Source organism: Conger conger, chromosome 1 (assembly GCF_963514075.1).
Source record: "Conger conger chromosome 1, fConCon1.1, whole genome shotgun sequence".
NCBI lineage: Eukaryota > Metazoa > Chordata > Actinopteri > Anguilliformes > Congridae > Conger > Conger conger.
The window spans coordinates 82,877,498-82,905,025 of NC_083760.1; the positions used below are offsets into that span (position 1 = coordinate 82,877,498).

The following is a 27,528-nucleotide window of genomic DNA, read 5'->3' on the forward strand; positions in this document are numbered from 1 at the left end:
CTTTATTTATTCTTTTATATGAGAAATTCTTCAGGTACTGGAGCACCTGTTAAGATAGACGTGATCATGAACACCAGTACAAACCAAAATATTTCAATAAAAAACAATGCACCCCATCCCAATCAGCTTACAAGATTTCCATTTCATTCATTTAAAAATGTAACTTTTGAATACATATCTCATATAATTAAATATTAAGTGATTATAGATGGGTTTATACAGTTTAAAGCATGTTTTAATCATGAAAAACTGGTTTAAGCAGGTGGTTTAATGTTGTGGCCGATGCCTGTATTTTATTATTGGGTATTTTAAAGTGGTCTAACAGAGTGAGACAACATATTAGACAAGGGTAGAGGAAAGAAACAAAAAGTTATTACATACAGTTCGTTATATACAATAACAAAGGAGACAAGGTTATAGTAACTTCAATCAAGTCTGAGAAATTGCTGAGAAATTAGTCAACTGTTGACATTTGAACAGTTCTGACAGCAAGCTGCTAGCCTCTTGACATGGAATTCATTCAGGAATTCAGGAATTATTGTCCAGAGTGACTTACAAAGTGCAGTGGGCCTATTGGAACGTGTAGATTACTGGAACAAGGGCAACTTCAGAAAATGAGGAAGGTCCCTTACCCGGAATACTTCACAGGGACTTGCCCGAAACAAGGAACACGAGAACACACAGGATGCTCAGAGCAAAACACACTGTTTAATGAAACAACGGAAGATACTTTTCTATGTCCTCCTCAGAGTCTTTCTTTTTTTAGTCTATTCCCCATTTCATTAAGCAGCTTCCCATGTGATCCAGCATTGCTTACAGTATTTGGGGCTAGTTCCTGTGAAGTTGTCTGGGTAAGGAGTCCATACAAGCTTCATTGTCCAGGCTGCTGAGTACATTTTAGTTTTCTTATATTTAACTGGCTTGAAGCGCATTGGGGCTTTCCCCAATTTTTTTTTGTGTGATGAATAAAATCTTAGAACCAATACCAGTGCAACCAGAAATAACTATCCTGCTTGCATCATCAAACATCCTGTCAGGTCCTCAGCAGCAGTCTAAGAGATTGATAAAAAAAGGGCTGAGAGAGCCTGCATTGGAACTGAAGGTTTCTGTGTCAGAAAATGACCAGTAGCGAGTTTACCATCTTTAAATTGCATAACAACAAAGAATAGATTACACCTGTTATAGTTTAGGAAAAATAAATTATTAGTTATGTCTCCTAGGTAGATAAGTTAGGAAGATTTTTCCTTAAGGAACTTCAGTTACTGCACTGCACACGCACAGCAACAGTGAAGAGGACATTGTTTTTCAGGTATTACGATTGGAAACTGTGCTGTAGATAATACATGGATCCTCTGCTCTTTGTACTTTTGATCTGTGGAGAAAATAAAAAACATATTTCAGTATATATATATATAGAGTATATATATTTCGTATTTAGTCCTAAAATTGTGCATGTATATGCAGTTTAAATGGTGCTCACAGCTCCCCAGCCTAAAATATTGTTTACCAAACAATATTACCACTTCAGCTAATTGGAAATTTCATTTCATTTCATTATTCCATCAGCTTGTTTAATCATGAATGTACATTTCAGGTTCACATACTGCACTCATGTTGACTTGAAACATATTACCATCATAAATCTCTGATGATAACTGTATTCTGCGATACTTGTGTTTTGCTAACCTGGAGGCAGCAGCAGATTGGGGGAACTGAATGCTGGCGTACTGAACATCGTCCTCACACTGGGGGGGCCACCCTTGAACAGTGGAGTATAGAAGCTCTTCTTGGTTATGTGTGTTAGCAGGTTGTACAGAGGAGTAGAGGGGAACTTCACCATTTCCTCTGTCTGTACCCAGGGTTTCAGTGTGACTCATTGGTGTCCCTGTGATGTTGCTATAAATGGGGCATTTATTTTCCTACAGGGCAGAGGAAAGAGGCAGGTGAAGGGTTGTCACAGGTCACCAGTCACAAACAACCACATCAGCTGCATTCATAGCTAAATGTTTTTTGCTGTCATGATCTGTATATCTTAATGTCAAATGTTCAGTGTAAAAATATAGTTTTAAAGGGTTTATGCATAAGATGACAAGTTATAGCCCTGGAGTTTCGTTAGCCCAGCCTCATGGTTTGGTGGCATTCAAAATGAAACGGGACAGGGCTCCCTTGATATCTGGTGTAGAGAGATGAAAATATGCTTTGGGGCCAATAGGAGTGATTTTGATGGAGCAGGAACATAATATAATATAAATTATGTCTGAAATATGTTTTTTGATTGACTTACCTCCATGTCCCCTTCTGTGTGCACTGTCTCATTTGTTGATTTTCTTCTCCTGCTTAATTTAAAAGTATGAAGATGAAGATGAAAATGAATTTTGCATTTTTGATGTGTATTGCCAAGTATTTGCCACCAGTATTTTTTATTGTTCAAATGTCATTCCATCACAGGAAATGAGCCTGCACATTTATGGTTTACAGTACAATAATCCCAAATGACTGATGAGACAAGCACTAATCAGACAACAGAGAGGGACTATGGCATCAGCATGAGGCAATGTAATTAGCATATCACAACATCATTCTACAGAAATATGCTAGTTTTAGCCTGTGGACTGTGAACAGTGACATATTTTCAGCCACGTACCTCACCCAGACAACACCAAGAAACACAAGAGCCACAATGGCACCGACTCCCACAGCTGCAGCCACAGCCACAGTCTGACCTCCTAAACAAAGTCAGAGAGATGTACCAGTGTCAGTTCAATCATTTTGAATTTCACACCTCACCAAGGTCTGTCAGTGGAAAGTAATAAATGTGTAAATATACCCCTCAAAGCCAACCAGGATTTAGTGCATGTCTGAATTTTAAGCATGGCTGATGTCCTGACACTTTAAGAGATGCTGCTCGATAATATATATGGTGATCCGATTGTTCAGATTGTAGTCTCACTATCATGGTTAGCATTGCATTGTAGCCTCAGGATCATGATCAGTATCATATGAAATATCATATCAGATATGTTCTGGCATTACCTTGCACTGTGGCCAGTAGAGCAGTAGAGTTCTGAGGTCCATGTTTGTTCTCTGACACACAGTAGTAGTGTCCACTGTTCCAGGATCTAAAGTTAGAAATGTTCAGACTCTGTCCTGATCCTGCCTGCCAGACTCCAGTTTCATTCTTCTTAAACCAGGTGTAGTTTGGCACTGGTGGGTTGGCATCGCTGCTGCAGGTCAGAGTCACTGAACTGCCCTCCACTATTTCACCAGAGGGGCTCACTGATACTGAGGTGTTCTTGGGAGGATCTGAAATCAATGGGAAAATATCTTAAATTACAACTAAATTCACACTCTTTGAGTTATATGGCAAAAAGCTGCATTACCATTTTCTCATATACCTGTACATTTTATCTGAAATGAGCTCAAGGAACAACATGCACAGTTATACTTAATATTGCACATATAGCCCTTTATAATATCAAGAAATGAAGCGCAGAAGAGAATAAGCTATCACTTTCTTTCAGTGAAGCTTTCATCGAGCAAAAGCAGTGAATTTTGCAGTTTTTCAGTGTCTACGTGTCAGCATTTTCATGTTCATAGTGGTCCTGGGGACCCCAATGTAGGCTTTTGCTGGATTTCTTTCCAAATGCAATTTTCAACCCCAGAATTTTTGCTTTTAATTTTTTTAATTGACTCGTTTGGAGGGATTATTTACTTTTTTATGTTTATGCCACAGTAGGTAAGAAATACCCATGCATGCCATGAAGGAAAAAAAAAAGAATATTCTCATTGCGCTGTATTACAAATGATTACATGAAGAGGTAAAATAAAAAAAGGTTTCACTGATCAAAGACTGCAGCGAATCAATAAAGTAAGTGTGGACACATGGCTCCACAATGAACAATTTGGAAGATATTGAAAAATGGACTGAACCTGACAGTCATTGCTCTGATACACAGCAGGCATTATTTGCAGGTAGGCTTAGCCAGCACAGACAGGTGACATCAAGGTATCATCTCTTTCTCTGTCGATTCCTTCCATATATACTGTAACTGTTGCAGGTCAGCTACATGACATCTAAATGTTAGAGTTCTGGATACTGGTGTGAATATATTGGTGTGTAGAAGCAGACACAACACAGACAACTGACGGTACTCACACTGAACGTTTATGGTCTCAGTAGTAGAGTTCTGAGTTCCAAACTGGTTCTGCACCTCACAGTAGTACTGTCCACTATCCTGAGAGAGAATGTTAGTTATGGTGTGATACAATCCAGATTTTCTCCATGAGGATACAGTTCTATTCTTTTTAAACCAGGTGTAGTTCTGCACTGGTGGGTTGGCATCGCTGCTGCAGGTCAGAGTCACTGAAATGCCCTCCATTATTTCACCAGAGGGGCTCACTGATACTGAGGTGTTCTTAGGAGCATCTGAAACAGAATTAGCATTTCTATGTGAACTATGACTCAGGCAATCCACTAAAGTTTTCATATCTTAACAACATAATTATGTCATACAGTACATTGGAGATGCTCACAAACCCAAGTCCTCAATATTGGGACTGTAGTTAAAACACTGCACTGTTCTTCATTGGTCTTTTTTTGTGAAAAGTATTGGCCCCCTCCATAATTTCCTCTCTTCTATACATTGAATGGTTTCAAATCTTTAGGCACAGTGTAATATTAGACAAAGAGAACCGGCGTAAACACAAAACATATTTTTTTAAATCATTGTTTAATTGATTTGATTTAATTAAAAAACATCCAGGTCACCCTTGTGAAAAAGTAATTGGCCCCTTAAATGTAATAACTGGTTTCACCACCAAACACTTTCTTTAATTTGATATACATTTTTCACATCACTGTGGAAGAATTTTAACCCACTCTTCTGCTTTAATAAGGACAGATTTATAGGTCTTTAAGCGTGAACTCCTCTTTCAAGTTTCTGCCACAACATCTCTATTTGAGCCAAATCAGGACTTTGACTGGACCACTCCAAAACGCTATTTTTGATTCTTCTCAGATGTAAATTAGATGTGGACTTGCTTTTGTGTTTTGGATTATTACATAACTAATTGTGCTTCAGGTTCAGCTCATTTATAATATTACATATTTTCTAAAGATCTAGAACCATTCTATAAATAAAATACTAAATAATAAAGAAAATCAGGAACGGGGCAAATATGTTTTCATGGCACTGTATCATTCATATGCTCATTTTGTTGCAGTTTCCTATACCTACTCCTTGCTGTCTCCAGGAAAGAGCCAGCCATTTAAATGTGCCACATACATGTTGTCTTAATGTTCCCTGGGTCCTCTGGATAATTGTATTGAATAAGGATATCTTAGATTAAAATAAAATACTTACAGTAAACCTTCAGAGTCACAGCAGTGGCGTTCTTAGCTCCATGCCTGTTCTCTGACACACAGTAGTACCATCCACTGTTCCAGGATTGAAGATAGGGAAAGTTCAGACTCTGTCCTGATCCTGACTGCCAGACTCCAGTTTCATTCTTCTTAAACCAGGTGTAGTTCTGCACTGGTGGGTTGGCATCGCTGCTGCAGGTCAGATTCACTGAACTGCCTTCCACCATTTCACCAGAGGGACTCACTGATGCTGTGGTATTCTTGGGAGAATCTATAATCAATAGAAATCCAACTACATTTTCAGTCACTGCGTTTTATCTCAAACAGCTGCACAGCCATTTACTGTTCCTGGTTCTTGGTAAAAAAAAAAAAAAAACAGAGATAGGCAGGATTTCAAAAATAACGGCAGTATTTTGATAAAAGGACTTTTTTAGCAGGGGAGTTACAATTTTACCATGTTTCAGGCCTCTATGCTGATGAACACAGAATGTTCAAACAGAAAATGAAACAAACAACCCTGTTTGCTTTGTTCATTAAAATCACATTAGTTTTAATATACATCAACTCCTACATGTGGTAGGTGTGTCTGCCCTGTGCAAACTCATGACTACAAATGTAATAATTAAGATAATGTATGACTGTATGATCTGGCTTACTCATCATTGCATATGAATATCTTCACACACTTTCTCCTCCATTATCCAGTTTGACTGGATTAGTCAGTGTTTTAATGTTGTGAACCCACAGACACAAAAGAGATGACTGACTTCTCTCTGAAGCTGAGATAGACTACACTGATATACTCACACTGCACATCGAGAAATTTTGGAGGAGATCTGTGTGTCTCAATCCAATTCCCTGCCTCACAGTAGTACTCTCCAGCATCCTGCTGTGTGATGTGTTTAATGGTGTAGCTGGCCTCTGGTCCTCCTGTCTCTGAGGATACAGTTCTATTCCCCTTCAACCAGGTGTATCTGTTCACTGGTGGGTTGGCATCGCTGCTGCAGGTCAGTGTCACTGAACTGCCCTCCACTATTTCACCAGAGACTGACACTGTGGTGCCCTGAGGAGGATCTGAAAGAGAAAATAATAGTTGCTGCAGTTTTATATAAATGTCACACTTACTCAATTCAGTTAAAGAAAACCCTCAGTGTGTTCATAACCTCAGTTTCCCCAGCATCTCAGGGTTAAAGTACAGAAATGAAGACATGTTCGCCATTAGGATTTTAGGTATTGCTATGGTAATTCACTGTCACACACACGCATACATACATACATGCATGGATGCACACGTGCATGCACACACACAGTCACAAATGTGCTACACATCATAACACTTGGCCAAATGTGTTTGTTTACAGTGCCTCTGTCAGTGACTGGTGGAGATACAATACAGTATGATAGACATTGGACATAACTCCAAGCTGAGCATACAGAATGAAGAAATGATGCCCCACGTTCCTCCTCCTTATGGCTTCTCATAATGTTGCTGCATTGCAGATCATTCATTCATTGATGTACTTATTTAGTCTCCGAAGTATGCCTCATTATTCATTTGATTCATGTTTTCTTCAGGAAGTGCGTATCATATACCGCTGCTTTCAGCTGTTCATTTTGACACTGCCCAATTTGGTAATCAATTTACTATTTACAGCAGATGTTTCCAATGTGATACTAATATGTAAATATACTTGATTATGTGGCAACGGCCCCAGTTTATGTTTCTAAATATGCAATATCTCCCTTCTCGTTTTCAAAAATAGTATAAAAAGAAAAACTACCCTCAATATTTTTTGTTTGTTTTTAATCCTTGAGTTGTCTTAAGGGTAAAAAATGACCTGCCACTATGTTTAGTTGCAGAGAAAACCCCCTAAAATATATTTTTTCAACTTGAAATTTGATGACAAAGTTTGTGATGAGTGACAGGTTGTTTCTTCATGCAAAATAGTAAGCTGCTTCATTTTAGGGGTTTATTGAAGGCAGGTCATTTTTCACCCTTAGGACAAGGGGGAGTATACAGGATGTTAAGACTACACAATGGTTAAGAAGAAGAAAAAGAAGTAAAATTATTTAAATCTAAGAGTCTGACCTTATGTACTCACATTGCACTCGGAGAAACACCACATTGGAAGAGAAATGCTGATTATTGCTTTGACCACAGGAGTAGTTTCCTGCATGTTCACTCCTGGCTCTGAACTTGTTTGGGTTATGGTTAGATAGACGTTGTCCGTTTTTGCGGAACTCAATGCTTCTTCCGTAACTGTAAGGGCAGTTGTTTTCACAGGTCAGTGTCACCATTTCTCCCTCTGCCACTGAGTCGGGTGTTATTTTAAACTTCAAACCTGAGTGGAGAAAAAGCCCAAAAAAATGTACTCAACACACTTGAGTACTGCAGTGGAATATCCAGCAAGGTGAAAACCAGGTTTGTGTTTTGTTCAATAAATAAGAGCAAAAACAAAAGGTGACATGAGCAGAAAAAGAGGAATGGGTGTGATAAATAATGGTTTTGTTATTTTATGAAATGTAAAACAGTCATTTATGTAGTTATTTATAATTAATATTATTATGTATAATGTATCAGCAATATTAAACACAATAAAGTCACAGGTATAGTCATGAAAATGGTTACATGATTTATTTTAGCTTTATTCATTACATATTGAAATATTACTCTGTGTACCTACAGTATGCAACTATGAAGGGAATGGAGGTATACAGGCTGGTAAAACAGAGATCAGAGGTCTGTGGAGAGAGCACTATCATACCACTGTATGTGCCACCTCATTTAGCTTCACAAACAGAAATAGATGCATTAGCTGCTTTCACTGAATATGCTGCCCATCCATACCATTCTAAATGACAGAAGCGAATTACTCACACAGCAATTTGAGATGTACATGAGGAGATATAAATGTCCTATATCCATGCCACGCCTCACAGTAGTACTCTCCAGCCTCTGTGGTTTCGAAATGTTCAATTGTGTAGGATCGTGTTGAAGATTTCCTTGTAGGATATACCACAGATATTCCAGTCTTATACCACTTCCAACTGTACACTCGTAGGTTGGCATCGCTGCTGCAGGTCAGAGTCACTGAACTGCCCACCTCTATTTCAGCAGAGGGGCTCACTGATACAGTGAGGACACTGTTAGGACGATCTGGAAGAGGGAACATTGGTTTGCAAACTTGCATCAGGCAAATATTTACTCTGAACTGCATAGTACTGTGCAAAGGTTTTAGGGAGGAGTGAAAAAATTCTGTAAAATAAGAACGCTTTCAAAAATGCACAAACAGAAGAAGTGAATGAACAGAAGAAAAATCTTTATATATTTGGTGTAACCCCACCTAAAACAGCATCAATTCTTCTAGGTATACTTGCACACAGTTTTTGAAGGAATTTGGCAGGTAGTTTGTTCCAAACATCTTGGAGAACTAGCCACAGTTCTTCTGTGGATTTAGGCAGCCTCAAATGCTGCTGTCTCTTCGTGTAATCCCAGACAGACTCGATGATGTTGAGATCAGAGCTCTGTGGGGGCCATACCATCACTTCCAGCACTCCTTGTTCTTCTTTACGAAGAAGATAGTTCTTAATGACATTGGCTGGATGTTTGGGGTCGTTGTCCTGCTGCAGAATATATTTGGGGCCAATCAGCAGCCTCCCTGATGGTATTGCATGATGGATAAGTATCTGCCAGTACGTCTCAGCATTGAGGAGACCTTCTGCCTTCTGCTACAGCCAAATATTTCACATTTTGACTCATCAGTCCAAGGAACCTGCTGCCATTTCTCTGCACCCAGATTCCTGTGTTTTCGTGCATACTTGAGTCGCTTGGCCTGGTTTCCACGTCAGAGATATGGCTTTATGGCTGCAATTCTTCCATGAAGACCACTTCTGATCAGACTTCTCCACACAGTAGATGGGTGTACCTGGGTCCCACTGGTTTCTGCCAATTCTGAGCTGATGGCACTGCTGGACATCTTCCGATTGCGAAGGGAAGTAAGCATGATGTGTCTTTCATCTGCTGCAATAAGTTTCCTTGGCCGACCACTGCATTTACAGTCCTCAACGTTGCTCGTTTCTTTGTGCTTCTTCAACAGACCTTTGACAGCACATGTGGAAATCCCTCTGCCTTGAAATTTCTGCCTGGGAGAGACCTTGCTGATGCAGTATAACTACCTTGTGTCTTGTTGCTGTGCTCAGTCTTGCCATTGTGTATGACTTCTGACATTAAACTGTCTTCAGCAACCTCACCTTGGAAGCAGAGTTTGGCTGTTCCTCATTCAGTTTTATCCCTCCTACACAGCTGATTCTGTTTCAGTTAATGATTGTGTTTCAACCTACATAATAAATTGATGATCATTAGCTCCTGTTTGACTTTGTGCAAGTGTACCGAGAAGAATTGATGCTGCTTTGAAGGTGAAGGGTGGTCACACCAAATATTGATTTGATTGAGATTTTTTTTTTTTTGATTGAGCATTCTTACTTTACAGCATTTTTTCACACATGCCTAAAAATTTGGACAGTACTGTATAAACTGTAAATTTAGTGTACAGTGTAAACGTGACAAATATTTAGTGTTTTCAGATACTGATTCATGTCAGTATACCTTCGTGTCTAACTTAGACCTGTACATTTAGAGGCAATGTAATCTGCACAAATCTGTTGTCTGTTCATTAAGGCTGACATCTTTAGTACCTGTAGGATTTTGAAAATTGTAATCTACTGTACAGTGATGGCAACATCAACAATACTGTGAAACACACAAGTCTTCTACTCACAGTTCACAATAAGAGCCACTGCAGGTGAGGGGAGATGCCCATAGCCTTTTACAACACAGGAGTATCTGCCTCCATCTTCACTGCTGGCTGTGAGCTGGTGTGTCTGGGTGGTGAAGGACAGAGGAGATCCGTCCCTGTACCAGGTGAAGGCTGGCCGGCCAGTCAGAGTGCAGGTGGTGCTACAGGTCAGTGTTACACTCTGTCCCTCTGTTACTGTGCCAGGATACATTATCACCTGTAGAGCTGCAAACAAATGAATACTGTAAACAGGCATCTCTCCCTTCCTCAATCTTTCACTCATAGTTATGGGAGAACAATTATGTTTATGGCATAAACTGGTTACCTGTAACGTCCAATGTGACACCAGGTTGGCCAGTATATTTTCCATCAGCATTGTAGGTGAGGAATCTGAAGTGATATGTTTTTGAATCACTTTCTCTCAGTTGTTTTATTCTAAAAGTGCAGTCATTGTTATGATTCCCAAGGTACTCCACACGGTCAGAGTACTCTGGATCCAGGGACAGGTCATAAGGCTCCTGATAAGCTCCCCAGTGAATGAACCAGAATGTTTTCTGCACTGAGTAAGATGTGGGATATAAGTAACTGCAGTGCAGGTCCACTGAAGACCCCTTTAAGCCACAGATTGTCTCAGGAGTGTAAGTCACTCCCCATCCATTTCGGCCCAGAACACCTGAAAAACACACACACGCGCGTGCACAAACACACACACGCACACGCTGCTCAGAAATGCACATACACACAGGAGTATAGACAACATTACAGCCCATGGATTCAATTCACAAGCATCAGCTGTATTTACAACTGGAACTAACTTTTTCTCCAAAATTCCAATAATTGCATACAGTAAACAGCTCTGATCATTCTGTAAAACCAGAGATATTTCCATCATGCCTCTATTTCAGTTTCAAAGCTAGGTGTGACGAGGAACTTCATCTTATCCATTCTCTCTTTTTATCCATTATTTTTCTATTTCTCTCTCTTCTAATGAAGAAGAGAAATTGCACTGCTCAAAGCGAATGACCATATTGTACATTACGGAAATGATATCCATTCCTGTGCCAGTGAGAATGAAAGGAACCAAAACAAAAACATATTTGGAGACACATAAACCATTTACCTGACACATGGAGGAGGATTACCAATACGGTTTTGAAGAGCATGGCTGGACCAGACTGAAAATGTTCCTACAAATGCAAATATACAGGTCATGAGTATTCTTATTCACACTGTAAACCTGAAGAACAGGAAATAACACTGAGTACTCTCTATATCCACATTTTAAAAGATGCTACACAAGAGCACGCAGTGAGTACTCTATATATCCTCACTGAAACAGATGCTACACAAGAACACATGGTAAGTACTCTATATATCCTTGTTGTAACATATGCTACACAAGAACACACAGTGCTCTATGTATCCTCCTTGCAACAGATACTACTCAAGAGCTCACATTGAGTACTCTTTATATCCTCATTATAACAGATGCTAAACAAGAACACACAGTGAGTTACTGTGCTGATAAAGCCCCTAAATGTGCAGGCTTCGATGAAGAGTTCAGTCCAGTTAGCCGAGAGCCAGACAATCAACTCCAGAAGGAATGATCGTTGTCTGGAATGAACAGCAGTAATTTCTGGCCAGAAAATGCAGTTTGTTTTCAGATTTGATCCCAGTTCAATCATCTTGCAACAACAAATATTGGAACATAATTTTGATTCAGTTAAGTAACGAGATAAAACACTCACCTGCTGAGAGTGTGGATCTGCACTCAGTGGTTTGCTAATGAGTCATTAGTATTGAACAGCCTCACTGACAGAGCAGCAGGACTGAAGGTAACAGTGAAGGAAGTGCATCCCAGTACATGTAAAAGCAGAATCTGCTTAACTTGCTGCAAGTCGGACTAACTTCCCCCTTTTCAAATCATGCTTATTTTTGGCATTTCACAGATACAAATGGCTGAAGAAATTAAACACAGTCCTTTGCTTTGCATATGGACGCCTTCAAGGCTGGGTAATTCTCAATTCTCACTACCTCTTCTCAATCTTGCTGAGATTGAGATGAGCCAGGACAATGAAAAACGTTGCTATGTGTTGTTTAAAATGTATATAATGAATATACATTATATATATTATAGCCCTTATTTTTGGAAGCATAATTCCAGATATTGCACATAAATAAGTGCATGAATCCATTTAAGGGAGACCTTTGTTTCTTTCACAGATCTGAACATCACACAGTAGTTGTTCAAGTTTAAGCTTCAGTTCATTTTAAGTATCTCTAGATAAATTAACACTGTCTGTATATGAGATATCGTATAGCAATGGGTAAAAATTCCAGTGACATGTCTTAAACGAAACAGCTGTGACTGCTTTGCTACTGAGAATTACAGCTACCGCTAGATATCTGCTAGTAACTGTTGCTAATGCTAAAAAGCTAAATTAAAAGGCCTGATAGGCATCAGCCGTAGTAAACACTCGTAAGTCCAGGAACATATATCAAAAACATTTCCCAAACCACTTTAATTTAGCTTCATAAAAGCTCTTAGAAAAAAGATATGAGAAATGTAGGCCGAGAACAGGATTGATTGATTTACTGTAGTATTTGCGCCATCTATAGGCAAATTAAATGTACTGCATTCACCTGTGGTCCATCTATAGGGTAATTTGCCAAGAACAGCATGTTTTACCATTGCTCCATGAATCTCTAGTTTTATTCTGTTCTTCTTAGCTATTATTATTTTTATTTTATTGTTTATTTTTTTGCCATCATACCAAAGAAGGGGCTGAATTCCAAGCTCTCGCTTAATCCTTGGAACTCTGTATGGATCTCTTCAATAAGGGATAATCTGGCATCGAATGAAGATAGACGGAAGTTTATGGAGCACAGTAAATCACTAATCTCTGTGTTGTTGCTGAGAGATACCGGTAGACCATCTGTGTCGGTCATTGATAAACTGCGGAGGCGTCGGATTTCGCCATGTTCGGCATAATTCAAAGTCAAAGTTGAAGCACAAAGTCGAAGGAGCTAAAATAATACAGCAGGGAATCGGAGTAGATTTAGACAGTTTGTTGTTCAATAAAAGGTCAACAAAATGATAATTCAATAAAAGGTCCTAAATACACGTACTATACATTTTACTCTACATTTGAATAATTTGGCAGAATAGTTAAAAACTGAATCAAATCAATATTTTTTGTGACCACCCTTCGGTCTGCAGACTTTGGTTGGGTCCTTGCTTCTGATCTCAGACAGCCTTGAGTCTCAAGTTTTTATGTGAAAAGTAGTCAATTGCTTACAGTAATATGTTACTTTTGAAAATTAAATACAAAAATGTCTCTGTAAAATTTAATATTTAGGAAAATTAATGTTTGGAAATCTCAAATGTGTTCTTTTTTACTAACACACCCAAAAAAAATAAACGTATATTTAAGTCTAGGGTGCCTAAGACTTATGCATAGTACTGTATATATATTTCTTTTCATTTTCTTTTATTTCTTCAATGTAAGCTGTGAGTATGTATTGCAGCAGATCCATTACTATTAATATTTTCTTAGAGATAATAAAGGTTATCATATCATAGGTTAAAAACCAATAGCTAGGTTAAATGTACAAATAAAAAGCTTTGCAATCCACTGAATATCTTAGATGCAACACGTTACATTTAGCTAAGCAATACTGTGGTCAGGGGTTTATTAGGGGATCACCACTCTTGAACTTGAATAAATAAAATGGAATCTTTATCATACTTTGTATACAATATATAGACATACAATACATATACTGTTGAAAGAATGTCAAAGGAACGATCTATTTTGAGTATACCTTTAAACACCCAATAACCACCGTCATGTGACCTGAGTTCATAAGTTCATAAGCAAATTGGGGGGAAAGGGGATATTAGAGAGGTAAACAGTCCCTGAAAGAGTCTGAGTCTGATCTCCAGTGTGACGACTGGAGCGGTTTCTTCCCTTATATGTCACTCAGATAGTATGTCTGCTCATTCAATCCTGAATCACCTGCATTCACCTGCTATGTCACTATTTACTATGTGCTCACTTTGACTAATGTACTTTTGGTAATGATGATATGTAATGACCATTTTTAAGAAGAAAAGCTTTAAAAAAGAACAAAGATTGCTAATTGCTATTGTCATCAGGTGGTTGATTCCAAGCGAAGGATGTTGATGCTTAAGGATTGCTATCCAGACAGAATATTTGCTTATTAAAACACAGGAAATGCTCGCAAATTCAAAGAGATACTGTATGCACACTGCATAACCAGCGTCGGCCCAAGGTTTGTGAAATGAGAGATGTGGACGCTTTATTTTCATGTTTGATGTTTTCGTACTGTGCTGTAGAGAACGCAGTCTTCCGTCACTGTCGATGCTGGTGGCCTGCAAGGAGGAAGCAGCTGATTTAGACTCTATTAAAGTCACAGACAGAATCATATTTAATCAAGACAAAGCTGAGCCGTTGTCTCCTTCAGGCACAACGTGCTACATGGAAATCAGCTACAGAAGTACCCTCAGGAATTCAGACAAATATTTTATATATTTGAACTTTGTTTGCAGTACCAAAAAGTGTACAACAACAACAATAATAAAAATATCTAAAACCGCCAACTGGCTTTCAGCAATTAAACAATTATCAAATCATGTCACCTGTAAATGTTATAAATATTGAACAACTTTGTACAGATGAGTGTGTGTTTTTTCAGGAACTAGAGAAAAAAGCTCAATTAAATTAGGCCTTTCAATCCCACAATGTAATGCAAATTCCGAGATAATTCAGCTAATTTAGGTAAAATAGCATTAAAATAGCACCTTGAATGTTTGCTGAATCCTACTTGTGGCTAATTACCTGTGTTGCGATATTTATGGTTCATTTTTAAAAAGTATACATAGGAAGAGCCTTTGGTTCTTGACTTCTTACCCTTTTCATATACATGTGATTTTGGATGTGTTTGCCTGTTATGGATAAGTATTGTCCTTTACCCAGTACATTTTGCCATGCTGACAAAGGTTTATGACAAAATGCATTGATTTGAACAAAAAATAATGTATTTCTTGCATTCAGCTCATACTAATCAAAGTGAGTTGGAAGCTGAGTGGTGTGAACTGCTGCCTGGGAGAGTTCATTTCAATAATTTTGTCCCTTATTTTCCTTCAGAGGTTTGGGCTTCCAGTATTGCCTATACTTTTGTTCAATTTTTGGAAAACTAAACGGCTTTAAGCCCTTTCTTTGAGTTCTGCTGTCTGATCACCACGTGAGCAGTGGCCACCTCCAGCCCTGCATCACACAGGAGATATGGCTCTTGCCATTAAGAGCAGAGACGCATGTTCACTACAGGGGACATAATAGAATTGCCAGGTCTTAGAAGGTTAATATGTTCTTCTGTGCTTGACGTGATGAGCTGTAACAGATGGACTTAGATGTTCTGGAGTCTCTGAGTTATTATTTTGTCATTTGTTTCCAGTATCTGTTTAGTAAATGCTTACATGACCAGGTGTTACAGATTTGTATTAAATGGTTTATATAGCGCCTTCATCCAAAGAGCTGTACAATTGATGCTTCTCATTTATTACATTTACATTACATTATTGGCATTTGGCAGACACTCTTATCCAGAGTGGCGTACAGTTGATTAGACTAAGCAGAGGACAATCCACCCTGGAGCAATGCAGGGTTAACGTCCCAATGGCTGTGTGGATCTTATTGTCGCTACACTGGGATTCAAACCACCAACCTTGGGGGTCCCAGTCATGCGCCTTAACCACTACGTTACAGGCCGGCCACACATTTACCCATTCAGACACCAACGGTGATTGGCTGCCATGCAAGGCACCAGCCAGCTCATCAGGAGCAATTGCAGGTTAGGTGTCTTGCTCAGGGACACTTCGACACACCCAGGGCAGGATCGAACCGGCAACCCTCCGACTGCCAGATGACCGCTCCTGGCTCCTGAGCCAATGTCGCCCAAATTACAGATTACTTTACAGGGGCTTAAAGCAAGAAAATCTTGGAGCCCTGCATTATTACATTACATATGTCATTTGCTTTTATACCATTCATTTTTTGTACATGCTGATGTAAGTATAACAGATGTGCATGTACTATGGTTGGAATCTCAACACTTGTTTGAGTTTTATGCTTTTCCAAGGGACAGCCATCTCAGGTTTCCCCCACTGAGACCCTCTGGTCTATCCAGTGAGGCTCCTTCTCCTGCTGACTCTGAAGAAGCCTCTCATAGGCTCCAGTCAGAGAGCTGTCTGTGATAAAAATCTGCTGGAGAGATATGCAGCAACAGAAGGGCGGACACAGCGACAGACAGCACAGGTGGTGTAGTGGTGGGTTATTCTCACCTGGGGCCAGCATCGGAGGGGAGGAACTGGACGCTGGCGTACTGAACCTCGTCCTCACTCTGAGGGCAGCACACAGTGGAGTATAGAAGCTCTTCCTGGTTATGACTCATTGGCGTCCCAGAGACGTTGCCATAAATGGGGCCTTTATTCCCCTACAGGGCAGAGGAACTGTTCACCAGTCACAAACAACTACATCAGCTGCATTCGTAGCTACATGTTTTTGCTGTCATGGTCTGTACATCTTAATATCAAATGTTCAGCGTAAAAAATTTAGTTTTAAAGGGTTTATGCATAAGATGACAAGTTATAGCCCTGGAGTTTCGTTAGCCCAGCCTCATGGTTTGGTGGCATTCAAAATGAAACGGGACAGGGCTCCCTTGATATCTGGTGTAGAGAGATGAAAATATGCTTTGGGGCCAATAGGAGTGATTTTGATGGAGCAGGCCTCATGTAATATATATTATGTCTGAAATATGTTTTTTGATTGACTTACCTCCCTGTCCCCTTCTGTGTGCACTGTCTCACTTGTTGATTTTCTTCTCCTGCTTAATTTAAAAAAAGGAAAATGGATCAATCTGCAGAGCAAAACTATCTGGACCTATCTGCAGAGTAAAACTATTTGGATCAATCTTCAGAGTAAAACTATCTGGATCTATCTGCAGAGCAAAACTATCTTCAGAGAGACACCTTCTGGTGCAAGTAGAATTTTTAATTTGTTTGACGATGTGTAAGGCAAAAGGGCCGCCAGTATTTTTTATTATTCAAATATCATCAATTTCATCACAGGAAATGAGCCTGCACTCATGCACTCATGTGCTGTTTTGTCTCTTTATTCAACGTTTCAGTAAAATAACCCCAAATGACTGATGAGACAGAGATCTAAGCACTAATCAGATGGCAGAGGGGGACTATGGCATCAGCATGAGGCAATGTAATTAGCATATGACAACATCATTCTACAGAAATATGCTAGTTTTAGCCAGTGGACTGCGAACAGTGACACATTTCCAGTCACGTACCTCACCCAGACAACAACAAGAAACACAAGAGCCACAATGGCACCGACTCCCACAGCTGCAGCCACAGCTGCAGCCACAGTCTGACCTCCTAAACAAAGTCAGAGAGATGGACCAGTGTCAGTTAAATCATTTTGAATTTCACACCTCACCAAGGTCTGTCAATGGAAAGTAATAAATGTCTGAATATACCCTCAAAGCCAACCAGGATTTAGTGCATGTCTAGATTTTAAGCAAGGCTGATGTCCTGACACTTTAAGAGATGCTGCTCGATCATATATATATGGTGATCCGATTGTTCAGATTGTAGTCTCACTATCATGGTTAGCATTGCATTGTAGCCTTGGGATCATGATCAGTATCCTATGAAATATCATATCAGATATGTTCTGGCATTACCTTGCGCTGTGGCCAGTAGAGCAGTAGAGTTCTGAGCTCCATGTTTGTTCTGTGACAAACAGCAGTAGTGTCCACTGTTCCAGGATTCAAAGTTAGAAAGCGTCAGACTCTGTACTGATCCTGCCTGCCAGACTCCAGTTTCATTCTTCTTAAACCAGGTGTAGTTCTGCACTGGTGGGTTGGCATCGCTGCTGCAGGTCAAAGTCACTGAACTGCCCTCCACTATTTCACCAGAGGGGCTCACTGATACTGAGGTGTTCTTGGGAGAATCTATAATCAATAGAAAAATTCCAACTCCATTTTCACTGCGTTGTATCTCAAACAGCTGCACAGGCATTTACTGTTCCTGGTTCTTGGTTAAAAAAAAATAATGGCAGTATTTTGATAATAGGACTTTTTTAGCATGGGGAGTTACAATTTTACCATGTTTCAGGCCTCTATGCTGATGAATACAGAATGTTAAAACAGAAAAAGAAACAAACAACCCTGTTTGCTTTGTTCATTAAAATCACGTTAGTTTTAATATACATCAACACCTACATGTGGTAGGTTCGTCTGCCCAGTGCAAACTCCTGACTACAAATTTAATAATTAAGATACTATATGACTATGATCTGGCTTACTCATCATTGCATATGAATGTCCTTAGATCTTCACACACTTTCTCCTCCATTATCCAGTTTGGCTGGATTAGTCAGTGTTTTACTGTTGTGAAGTCACCCACAGAAACAAAAGAGATACAGACTTCTCTCTGAAGCTGAGATAGACTACACTGATATACTCACACTGCACATCAAGAAGTTTTGGAGGAGATCTGTGTGTCTCAATCCAATTCCCTGCCTCACAGTAGTACTCTCCAGCATCCTGCTGTGTGGTGTGTTTAATGGTGTAGCTTGCCTCTGGTCCTCCTGTCTCTGAGGATACAGTTCTATTCCCCTTCAACCAGGTGTATCTGTTCACTGGTGGGTTGGCATCGCTGCTGCAGGTCAGTGTCACTGAACTGCCCTCCACTATTTCACCAGAGACTGACACTGTGGTGCCCTGAGGAGGATCTGAAAGCGAAAATAATAGTTGCTGCAGTTTTATATAAATATCACACTTACTCAATTCAGTTTAAAAAAACCCTCAGTGTGTTCATAACCTCAGTTTCCCCAGCATCTCAGGGTTAAAGTACAGAAATGAAGACATGTTCGCCATTAGGATTTTAGGTATTGCTATGGTAATTCACTGTCACACACACGCATACATACATACATGCATGGATGCACACGTGCATGCACACACACAGTCACAAATGTGCTACACATCATCACACTTGGCCAAATGTGTTTGTTTACAGTGCCTCTGTCAGTGACTGGTGGAGATACAGTACAGTATGAGACACACTGGACACAACTCCAAGCTGAGCATACAGAATGAAGAAATGATGCCCCACGTTCGTTCCTCCTCCTTACGGCTTCTTATAATGTTGCTGCATTGCAGATCATTCATTCATAGATGTACTTATTGAGTTTTTCTCCAAAGTATGCCTCAAGATTTATTTGATACATGCTTTCTTCAGTAAGTCTGTGTCATATACAGCCACTTTCAGCTGTTCGTTTTGACACTGCCCAATTTGCTAATCAACTCGCTATTTTCAGCAGATCTTTCCAATGTGATACTAATATGTAAATATACTTCATTATGTGGCAAAGGTCCCAGTTTATGTTTCTAAATATGCAAAAAACAACATATCTCCCTTCTCGTTTTACAAAATGGTACAAAAAGAAAAACTACCCTTCATTTTTTTTTTAACCCTTGAGTTGTCTTAAGGGTAAATATTACCTGCCACTATGTTTAGCAGCAGAGAAAACCCCCTAAAAGAGATTTTTTTCAACTTGAAATTTGATGACAAAGTTTGTGATGAGTGACAGGTTGTTTCTTCATGCAAAATAGATTTGGGGTTTAGAATTCAAGTAAGCTGCTTCATTTTAGGGGTTTATTGAAGGCGGGTCATTTTCTACCCTTAGGACAAGGGGAGTATACTGGATGTTAAGACTACACAAGGGTTAAGAAGAAGAAAAAGAAGAAGAAGAAGCAGCAAAATCATTTAAATCTAAGAGTCTGACCTTATGTACTCACATTGCACTCGGAGAAACACTACATTGGAAGAGAAATGCAGATTATTGCTTTGACCACAGGAGTAGTTTCCTGCATGTTCACTCCTGGCTCTGAACTCTGAATTTGGGTTATTGTGAGATAGACGCTGTCCGTTTTTGCGGAACTCAATGCTGCTTCTGTAATTGCGAGGGCAGTTGTTTTCACAGGTCAGTGTCACCATTTCTCCCTCTGCCACTGAGTCGGGCGTTATTTTAAACTTCAAACCTGAGGGGAGAAAAAGTCAAAAATGTACTCAACACACTTCAGTACTGCAGTCGAATATCCAGCAAGGTGAAAACCAGCTATGTGTTTTGCTAAATAAATAATAGCAAAAACAAAAGGTGACATGAGCAGAAAAAGAGGAATGGGTGTGATAAATATGTAGTTATTTATAATTAATATTATTATGTATAATATATTAGCAATATTAACACAATAAAGTCACAAGTATAGTCATGAAAATGGCTACATCATTTATTTTAGCTTTATTCATTACATATTGAAATATTACTCTGTGTACCTACAGTATGCAACTATGAAGGGAATGGAGGTATACAGGCTAGTAAAACAGAGATCAGAGTTCTGTGGAAAAAGCACTATCATACCACTGTATGTGCCACCCCATTTAGCTTCACAAACAGAAATAGATGCATTAGCTGCTTTCACTGAAGATGCTGCCAATACCATTCTAAATGACAGAACAGAATTACTCACACAGCAATTTGAGATGTACATGAGATGTAAATGTCCTATATTCATGCCACGCCTCACAGTAGTACTCTCCAGCCTCCCAGGTATTGAAATTTCTAATTGTGTAGGTCCATCCTGAAGTTGTCCATGAATGATAATTTCTAATCATCTTATACCAGTTCGGCCCGTGCAGTTGTAGGTTGGCATTGCTGCTGCAGGTCAGAGTCACTGAACTGCCCTCCTCTATTTCAGCAGAGGGGCTCACTGATACAGTGAGGACACTGTTAGTACGATCTGGAAGAGGGAACAATGGTTTGCAAACTTGCATCAGGCAAATATTTACTCTGAACTGCTCAGTATTGTGCAAAGGTTTTTGGGAGGTGTGAAAAAATGCTGTAAAATAAGAACGCTTTCAAAAATAGAAATGTTAAGTTTATTTTGATCAATTAACAAAATGCATGAACAGAAGAAGTGAATGAACAGAAGAAAAATCTAAATCAAGACAATATTTGGTGTAACCCCACCTAAAACAGTATCAATTCTTCTAGGTATACTTACACACAGTTTTTGAACGAATTCTATCTTGGAGAGCTAGCCACAGTTCTTCTGTGGATTTAGGCAGCCTCAGATGCTACTGTCTCTTCATGTAATCCCAGACAGACTCGATGATGTTGAGATCAGAGCTCTGTGGGGGCCATACTATCACTTCCAGCACTCCTTGTTGTTCTTTACAATGAAGATAGTTCTTAATGACATTTGCTGTATGTTTGGGGTCGTTATCCTGCTGCAGAATACATTTGGGGGCAATCGGCTGCCTCCCTGATGGTATTGCATGATGGATAAGTATCTGCCAGTATGTCTCAGCATTGAGGAGACCATTCATTCTGACCAAATTTGTCAAAATGCAGCCCCAAACTTGCAAGGAACCTCTACCATGCTTCACTGTTGCCTTCAGACACTCATTCTTGTACCCCTCACCAGCGGTAAACAAACTGCCTTCTGCTACAGCTTGTGTTTTTGTGCATAGTTGAGTCGCTTGGCCTGGTTTCCACGTTGGAGGTATGGCTTTCTGGCTGCAATTCTTCCATGAAGGACACTTCTAATCAGACTTCTCCGCACACTATATGGGTGTACCTGGGTCCCACTAGTTTCTGCCAATTCTGAGCTGATGGCACTGCTGGACATCTTCCGATTGCAAAGGGAAGTAAGCATGATGTGTCTTTCATCTGCTGCACTACGTTTCCTTGGCCGACCACTGTGTCTACGGTCGTCAACGTTGCCCGTTTCTTTGTGCTTCTTCAACAGACCTTGGACAGCACATCTGGAAATCCCCCTACCTTGAAATTTCTGCCTGGGAGAGACCTTGTTGTTGCAGTATAACTACCTTGTGTCTTGTTGCTGTGCTCAGTCTTGCCATGGTGTATGACTTCTGACATTAAACTGTCTTCAGCAACCTCACCTTGGAAGCAGAGTTTGGCTCTTCCTCACCCAGTTTTAACCCTCATACACAGCTGTTTCTGCTTCAGTTAATGATTTTGTTTCAACCTACTTAATGAATTGATGATCATTAGCTCCTGTTCAAACTGTTAACTATTGTCAAGGACCCGGCCCTAGGCCCGCCTGATGAGAGATTGACAGAAGAGGGGTTAGGCAGGAATGCATTGTTAACCCCTCGCACACGCCATTGAGGTGGTAGTAAGAACGCCCGTAAGAGGAAAAATATGTGGTTCAAAGATAATGTGCAGCCCTACTTGTCAGCAGAGGAGTCTGAAGTCGGAGGACTTAGATTTAGGGTACTAAGGAGCAAGGCTAAAGGTCTGACTGAGGCCATGCGTAACATGAATGTATAATAACATTCTTGGTTGAGAAGTGTGGGCTTGCTCCTACAGGGGAGGAGCATAATGCCTGGTTAAAGCAAAAAGATGAGGAAAACAATATAGATGATTGGGAAATAAAAGAGTATGAGGAGATGGAAAAATGTAGGAAAGATAAGGAAAAAGGGAGGGATGTTAATACTGAAAGAAGATTAAGAGGCTTTAAGGGCCTCCCTGATTATAGCACTGATAATTTATCGGATAGATTCAAAGGACTGACTGTAGAGGAGTTGGGTGATGAATTACACTCGGCTATTAATTGGATGTCCTTTGTAGATTCCTTAAGGCGCCACAAGAAAGAGCACCTGTTTTCCCATTCGGTATAATGGGGATATTTCTGGATGAATGTCTTACCAAAATAAGGACACTTCTATACAAGTTATAGGATATATAAGGAGTGAGCTTTTAGACGTTAAAAAAGCCTCTTAGGATTTCGCTTAACAAGATATCTATGGGCTGTTGAGGAGAGAGCAACGCAGGACAACTATAATCAAGCTGGAGTGGCGCACTCCCTCTGTGCGCCACTCCAGGATATGGATATGGAGAACGGAGTGACGTACGCGGTGTGGACTCAGCCCAAGAGTTGTGGCAACAGGACTGATAGCGAAGAGGTGTTCATGCGCATCCCTCATCGTACAGAAAAGCTGGTGAAAGAGTTTAAGGGCTTTTACGACATGCTTGGAGCCATGAACTGCACCTGCCGGCCAACAGATGGGACCAGAGACCTCCAGCTCTACTACTGACATAAGCATATGGAAATGAAGACCATGGGTAGCTGTGGCCTGTACTTCTACAGCGGGGAGGATAAAACAGGCTGTCACCTGCATGGAAAGCTGCCCGACTTCACTGCACTGCAACCCCCCCGACGTGTTCGAAGACTGCTGGAAGTACACGTACCGCTACAGAAGCAGCGGGTCCTCTGACTGGCAGGAGAAGTATAGTTTACCAGACACACCAGTGCACGAAAGTCTGGGTCCTGATCCTCCCCCAGATTCCCAAACCAATGCAGCTGTTCAAAGAGCTCATCAACAGCAAGGAGGAGGGATCAAATCCCGCGGAAGACTATATTTAGGGCATGGGTGGTAATTATATTTTATATTACTTATAAGGTAGAAGGTAGCATTGTTAGGTGATTTAAAGTTATAAGTTTCCTTTCATTTTTATGTCTTTTATTTTTCAGTAAGATACTATAGAAGGTAGCATTGTTAGGTGATTTAAAGTTATAAGTTTCCTTTCATTTTTATGTCTTTTATTTTTCAGTAAGATACTATATAAGGTAGGAAAAAAGTAGAGAAGTTTTAGGGTGTTCATGCCCATAATATTCTAGGAATAGTTACATTTATATCCCTGAAGGGGGAGCTATAGGATAAGGTAAAGGCCAAAGAGGATGGATATTTGAAGGGTGTATCTTGACAATAACATCTGGTGGAAAGGTGAATTAGAAAGAGCAAAAGGGGTTATATGAACCTTATGTGAATCAAGTAAATGCACCGGTATACGGTTGAAAGAATATAAAGCAATGTATGTGATTAGCAAACTGAAAGATGATATTTAACCTGTGAGCTGTATAACTCTATTCTTATGATTATAATAAAGTATATCTGACTATAATCATATCTGAGAAAGGGTCTTTTAGAGGAATACAGTGAATACAGGAGATCATATAACAGCGTTGCATCACACCACTTCACTTCGAGACTGGGCTGGAAGTTCAGTAGAACTTACCAGTTCTCCAGGACGTTCGAAAGTACTGAAAGGAAAAGAGAGTTCGTCCCCGAGACACCTCCTTGTGGGGTACTGCTCGTGGGAACGTGAGGTCTGAGCTCGGCACGGGGTCCGGTCTCACGACACTATTAACATTTCTATTTTTGAAAGCATTCTTACTTTACAGCACTTTTCACACATGCCTAAAACCTTTGCCCAGTACTGTACATACTGTAAATTTAGTGTACAGTGTAAACGTGTCAGTATACCTTTGTGTCTAACTTAGACCTGCAGATTTAGAGGCAATGTAATCTGCACAAATGATCTGTTGATTAAGGCTGACATCTTTAGTACCTGAAGGATTTTGAAAAATGTAATCTTCTGTCCAGTGATGGCAACATCAATATTGTGAAACAGTAGTCTTGTACTCACAGTTCACAGTAAGAGCCACTACAGGTGAGGGGAGATCCTCATAGCCTTTTACAGCACAGGAGTATCTGCCTCCATCTTCACTGCTGGCTGTGAGCTGGTGTGTCTGGGTGGTGAAGGACAGAGGAGATCCGTCCCTGTACCAGGTGAAGGCTGGGCGGCCAGTCAGAGTGCAGGTGGTGCTACAGGTCAGTGTTACACGCTGTCCCTCTGTTACTGTGCCAGGATACATTATCACCTGTAGTGCTGCAAACAAATGAATACTGTAAACAGGCATCTCTCCCTTCCTCAATCTTTCACTCATAGTTATGGGAGAACAATTATAGTTATGGCATAAACTGGTTACCTGTAACGTCCAATGTGACACCAGGTTGGCCAGAATATCCTCCATCAGCATGGTAGGTGAGGAATCTGAAGTGATATGTTTTTGAATCACTTTCTATCAGTTGTTTTATTCTAAAAGTGCAGTCATTGTTACGATTCCCAAGGTACTCCACACGGTCAGAGTACTCTGGATCCAGGGACAGGTCAACAAGCTCCGGTATAGGGTTCTGGTGAATGAACCAGAATGTTTCCCACACTGAGTAAGATGTGGGATATGAGTAAGTGCAGCGCATGTCTACTGAAGACCCCTTTAAGCCACAGATTGTCTCAGGGGTGTAAGTCACTCCCCATCCATTTAGGCCCAAAACACCTGAAAAACACACACACGCACACACACACACACACACACACACACAGCTCAGAAATGCACATACACACAGGAGTATAGACAACATTACAGCCCATGGATTCGATTCACAAGCATGAGCTGTATATACAACTGGAACTGGACTTTTCAAAAATCCAATAATTGCATACAGTGAACAGCTCTGATGATTCTGTAAAGCCAGAGATATTTCCATCATGCCTCTATTTCAGTTTTAAAGCTAGGTGTGATGAGGATCTTATCAATTCTCTCATTTTATCCATTCTTTTTCTATTTCTCTCTCTCCTGATGAAGAAGAGAAATTGCACTGCTCAAAGCAAATGACCATACTGCACATTATGGAAATTATATGCATTCCTGTGCCGGTGAGAATGAAAGGAACCAAAACTAAAACATATTTGGAGACACATAAACTGTTTACCTGACACGTAGAGGAGGATTACCAAGAAGGTTTTGAAGAGCATGGCTGGACCAGACTGAAAATGTTCATACAAATACAAATATACAGGTCATGATTATTCTTATTCCCACTGTAAACATGAAGAACAGGAAATAGCACTGAGTACTCTATATATCCTCATTGTAACAGATGCTACACAAGAGCACGCAGTGAGTACTCCATATATCCTCATTGTAACAGATGCTACACAAGAACACACAGTGAGTTACTGTGCCGATAAAGCCCCTAAATGTGTAGGTTTTGATGAAGAGCTCAGTCCAGCAGCCGAGAGTCAGACAATCAACTCCACAAGGAATGATCGTTGTCTGGAATGAACAGCAGTGATTTCTGGCCAGAAAATGCACTTTGCAGACCTGCCAACCTTGGAAAAAAAATTTGAGTAGCAACTTGCTGTGGCGGCGCAGCACAGCACGGCACGGCACGAGGTCAGGCACATTTGCTGATCAGTATTGATTGAGTTCACAAGCTCACTCATCACAACGTATTACCAAGCACATAGATCCCACTCACCACCATATCTAGTTATTAAACATACACGTAGACTATGAAGAAAACAAGGAAAACATTTGAACATGTTCCAATGTTTTCACCAAGACATTTGGCATAAGGTAACTGAAAATCCCTTAAACAGAACTTAAACTTATATTATTACCTGTAGCTCCTTGATGGCTAACGTCAAAATCATAATTGCACACGGTGCAAAACGCACGATTAGGCAGTTTAGAGGGGCGGAGGCATGGCCATTGATCTTGATACTTCGTCAGGAACTTCTGAGGGGCATAGACTCGCTTCTTTTTAGATTTGCTTCCCCCTCTCTCTCTGTCAGTATCCTCATCTGACGTCATGTGTATTATTAAGTGCAAGGCACACACATACACGAACACACATCATCATCATCATCATCCTCGTGTTTTTCTTATTAGGCTACCACACGCACTTGCGTGAAAACACTTCGTACGCTGCTCATAAGAATCTCACATGCACGTGTAGTTTGGAAGGTCTTAACGCACAGTAGCCTATCGGTTGACTGAATGGAAACGTCAGTAGGCTACCATATTTTTTTCACTTTAGGCTATGCAATATTGTTTTGATATAGGTCTGGGTCAAATATCAAAACAAGCTGGAACAAATATTTCCTTCAGATAAGGCGGGACATTGGGTTTGAGCTATCACGTTAGGACGGTTGTCCTTGCTTTATTTTCCAGAAGTTGGCAGGCTTATTAAAATGGACGCAATTCACAATTCCCATACCCTGCCCATTTACCTTTGAAACGGTGTTCCCTTGTAAAACCAGTCACAGTATTAAGATGGACTGAGAGGGATGAAAACCAATTTCGTTACTTTCGTTTTGACGGCTCCCCGGCTCTCCGCTTGTAGCCTATTTGAAGAGTTTAAAACTAGCGCTATGATTGGTCGAAGTCTTCTTTTCCCAACAGGTTGCTGCCCAATGCGGTTACACCCACAGACAAGTTGCCTAGTGCGCGAATGCAGACAGTTTAACTCATTTTCGCGTATTTTGAAGTGACAAATCGTAGCAGCGTAGTTTGGTGTCTAAATGCGTATCTGCTACGCAAAATGCGTAAAGG

General features: G+C 40.2%; 1 protein-coding gene across 1 annotated transcript; it reads right to left on the bottom strand.

The window, feature by feature from the left end:
- Positions 1-350: 350 nt before the first annotated feature.
- Positions 351-27,365, bottom strand: LOC133136886 (sialoadhesin-like). The gene is made up of 26 exons (XM_061254773.1): positions 27,207-27,365; positions 26,595-26,712; positions 25,904-25,958; positions 25,120-25,467; positions 24,777-25,019; positions 20,791-21,060; positions 20,059-20,301; positions 18,723-18,989; positions 17,938-18,207; positions 17,542-17,629; positions 17,016-17,067; positions 16,523-16,674; positions 11,907-11,940; positions 11,279-11,345; positions 10,484-10,831; positions 10,141-10,383; positions 8,241-8,519; positions 7,465-7,704; positions 6,170-6,436; positions 5,364-5,633; positions 4,157-4,426; positions 3,034-3,303; positions 2,645-2,726; positions 2,285-2,336; positions 1,687-1,919; positions 351-1,372 (listed from the first exon to the last, which is right to left on the bottom strand). The coding sequence occupies exons 2-26, from the start codon at positions 26,625-26,627 to the stop codon at positions 1,306-1,308; spliced, it is 4,743 nt and encodes a 1,580-aa protein (XP_061110757.1). The 5' UTR covers positions 26,628-26,712; positions 27,207-27,365; the 3' UTR covers positions 351-1,305.
- Positions 27,366-27,528: the final 163 nt, after the last annotated feature.

What these genes read in the sequence shown, in the direction of transcription:
- LOC133136886 (XM_061254773.1), bottom strand. Translation starts at nt 26,627, where the DNA reads ATGATTTTGACGTTAGCCATCAAGGAGCTACAG. An exon ending in ACACAGAAGGGGACAGGGAG is followed by an intron (nt 16,675 to 17,015) that starts GTAAGTCAATCA and finishes TCTGCCCTGTAG; the next exon opens with GGGAATAAAGGCCCCATTTA. An exon ending in AAAATTTCTCGATGTGCAGT is followed by an intron (nt 5,634 to 6,169) that starts GTGAGTATATCA and finishes TATTGATTATAG; the next exon opens with ATTCTCCCAAGAATACCACA.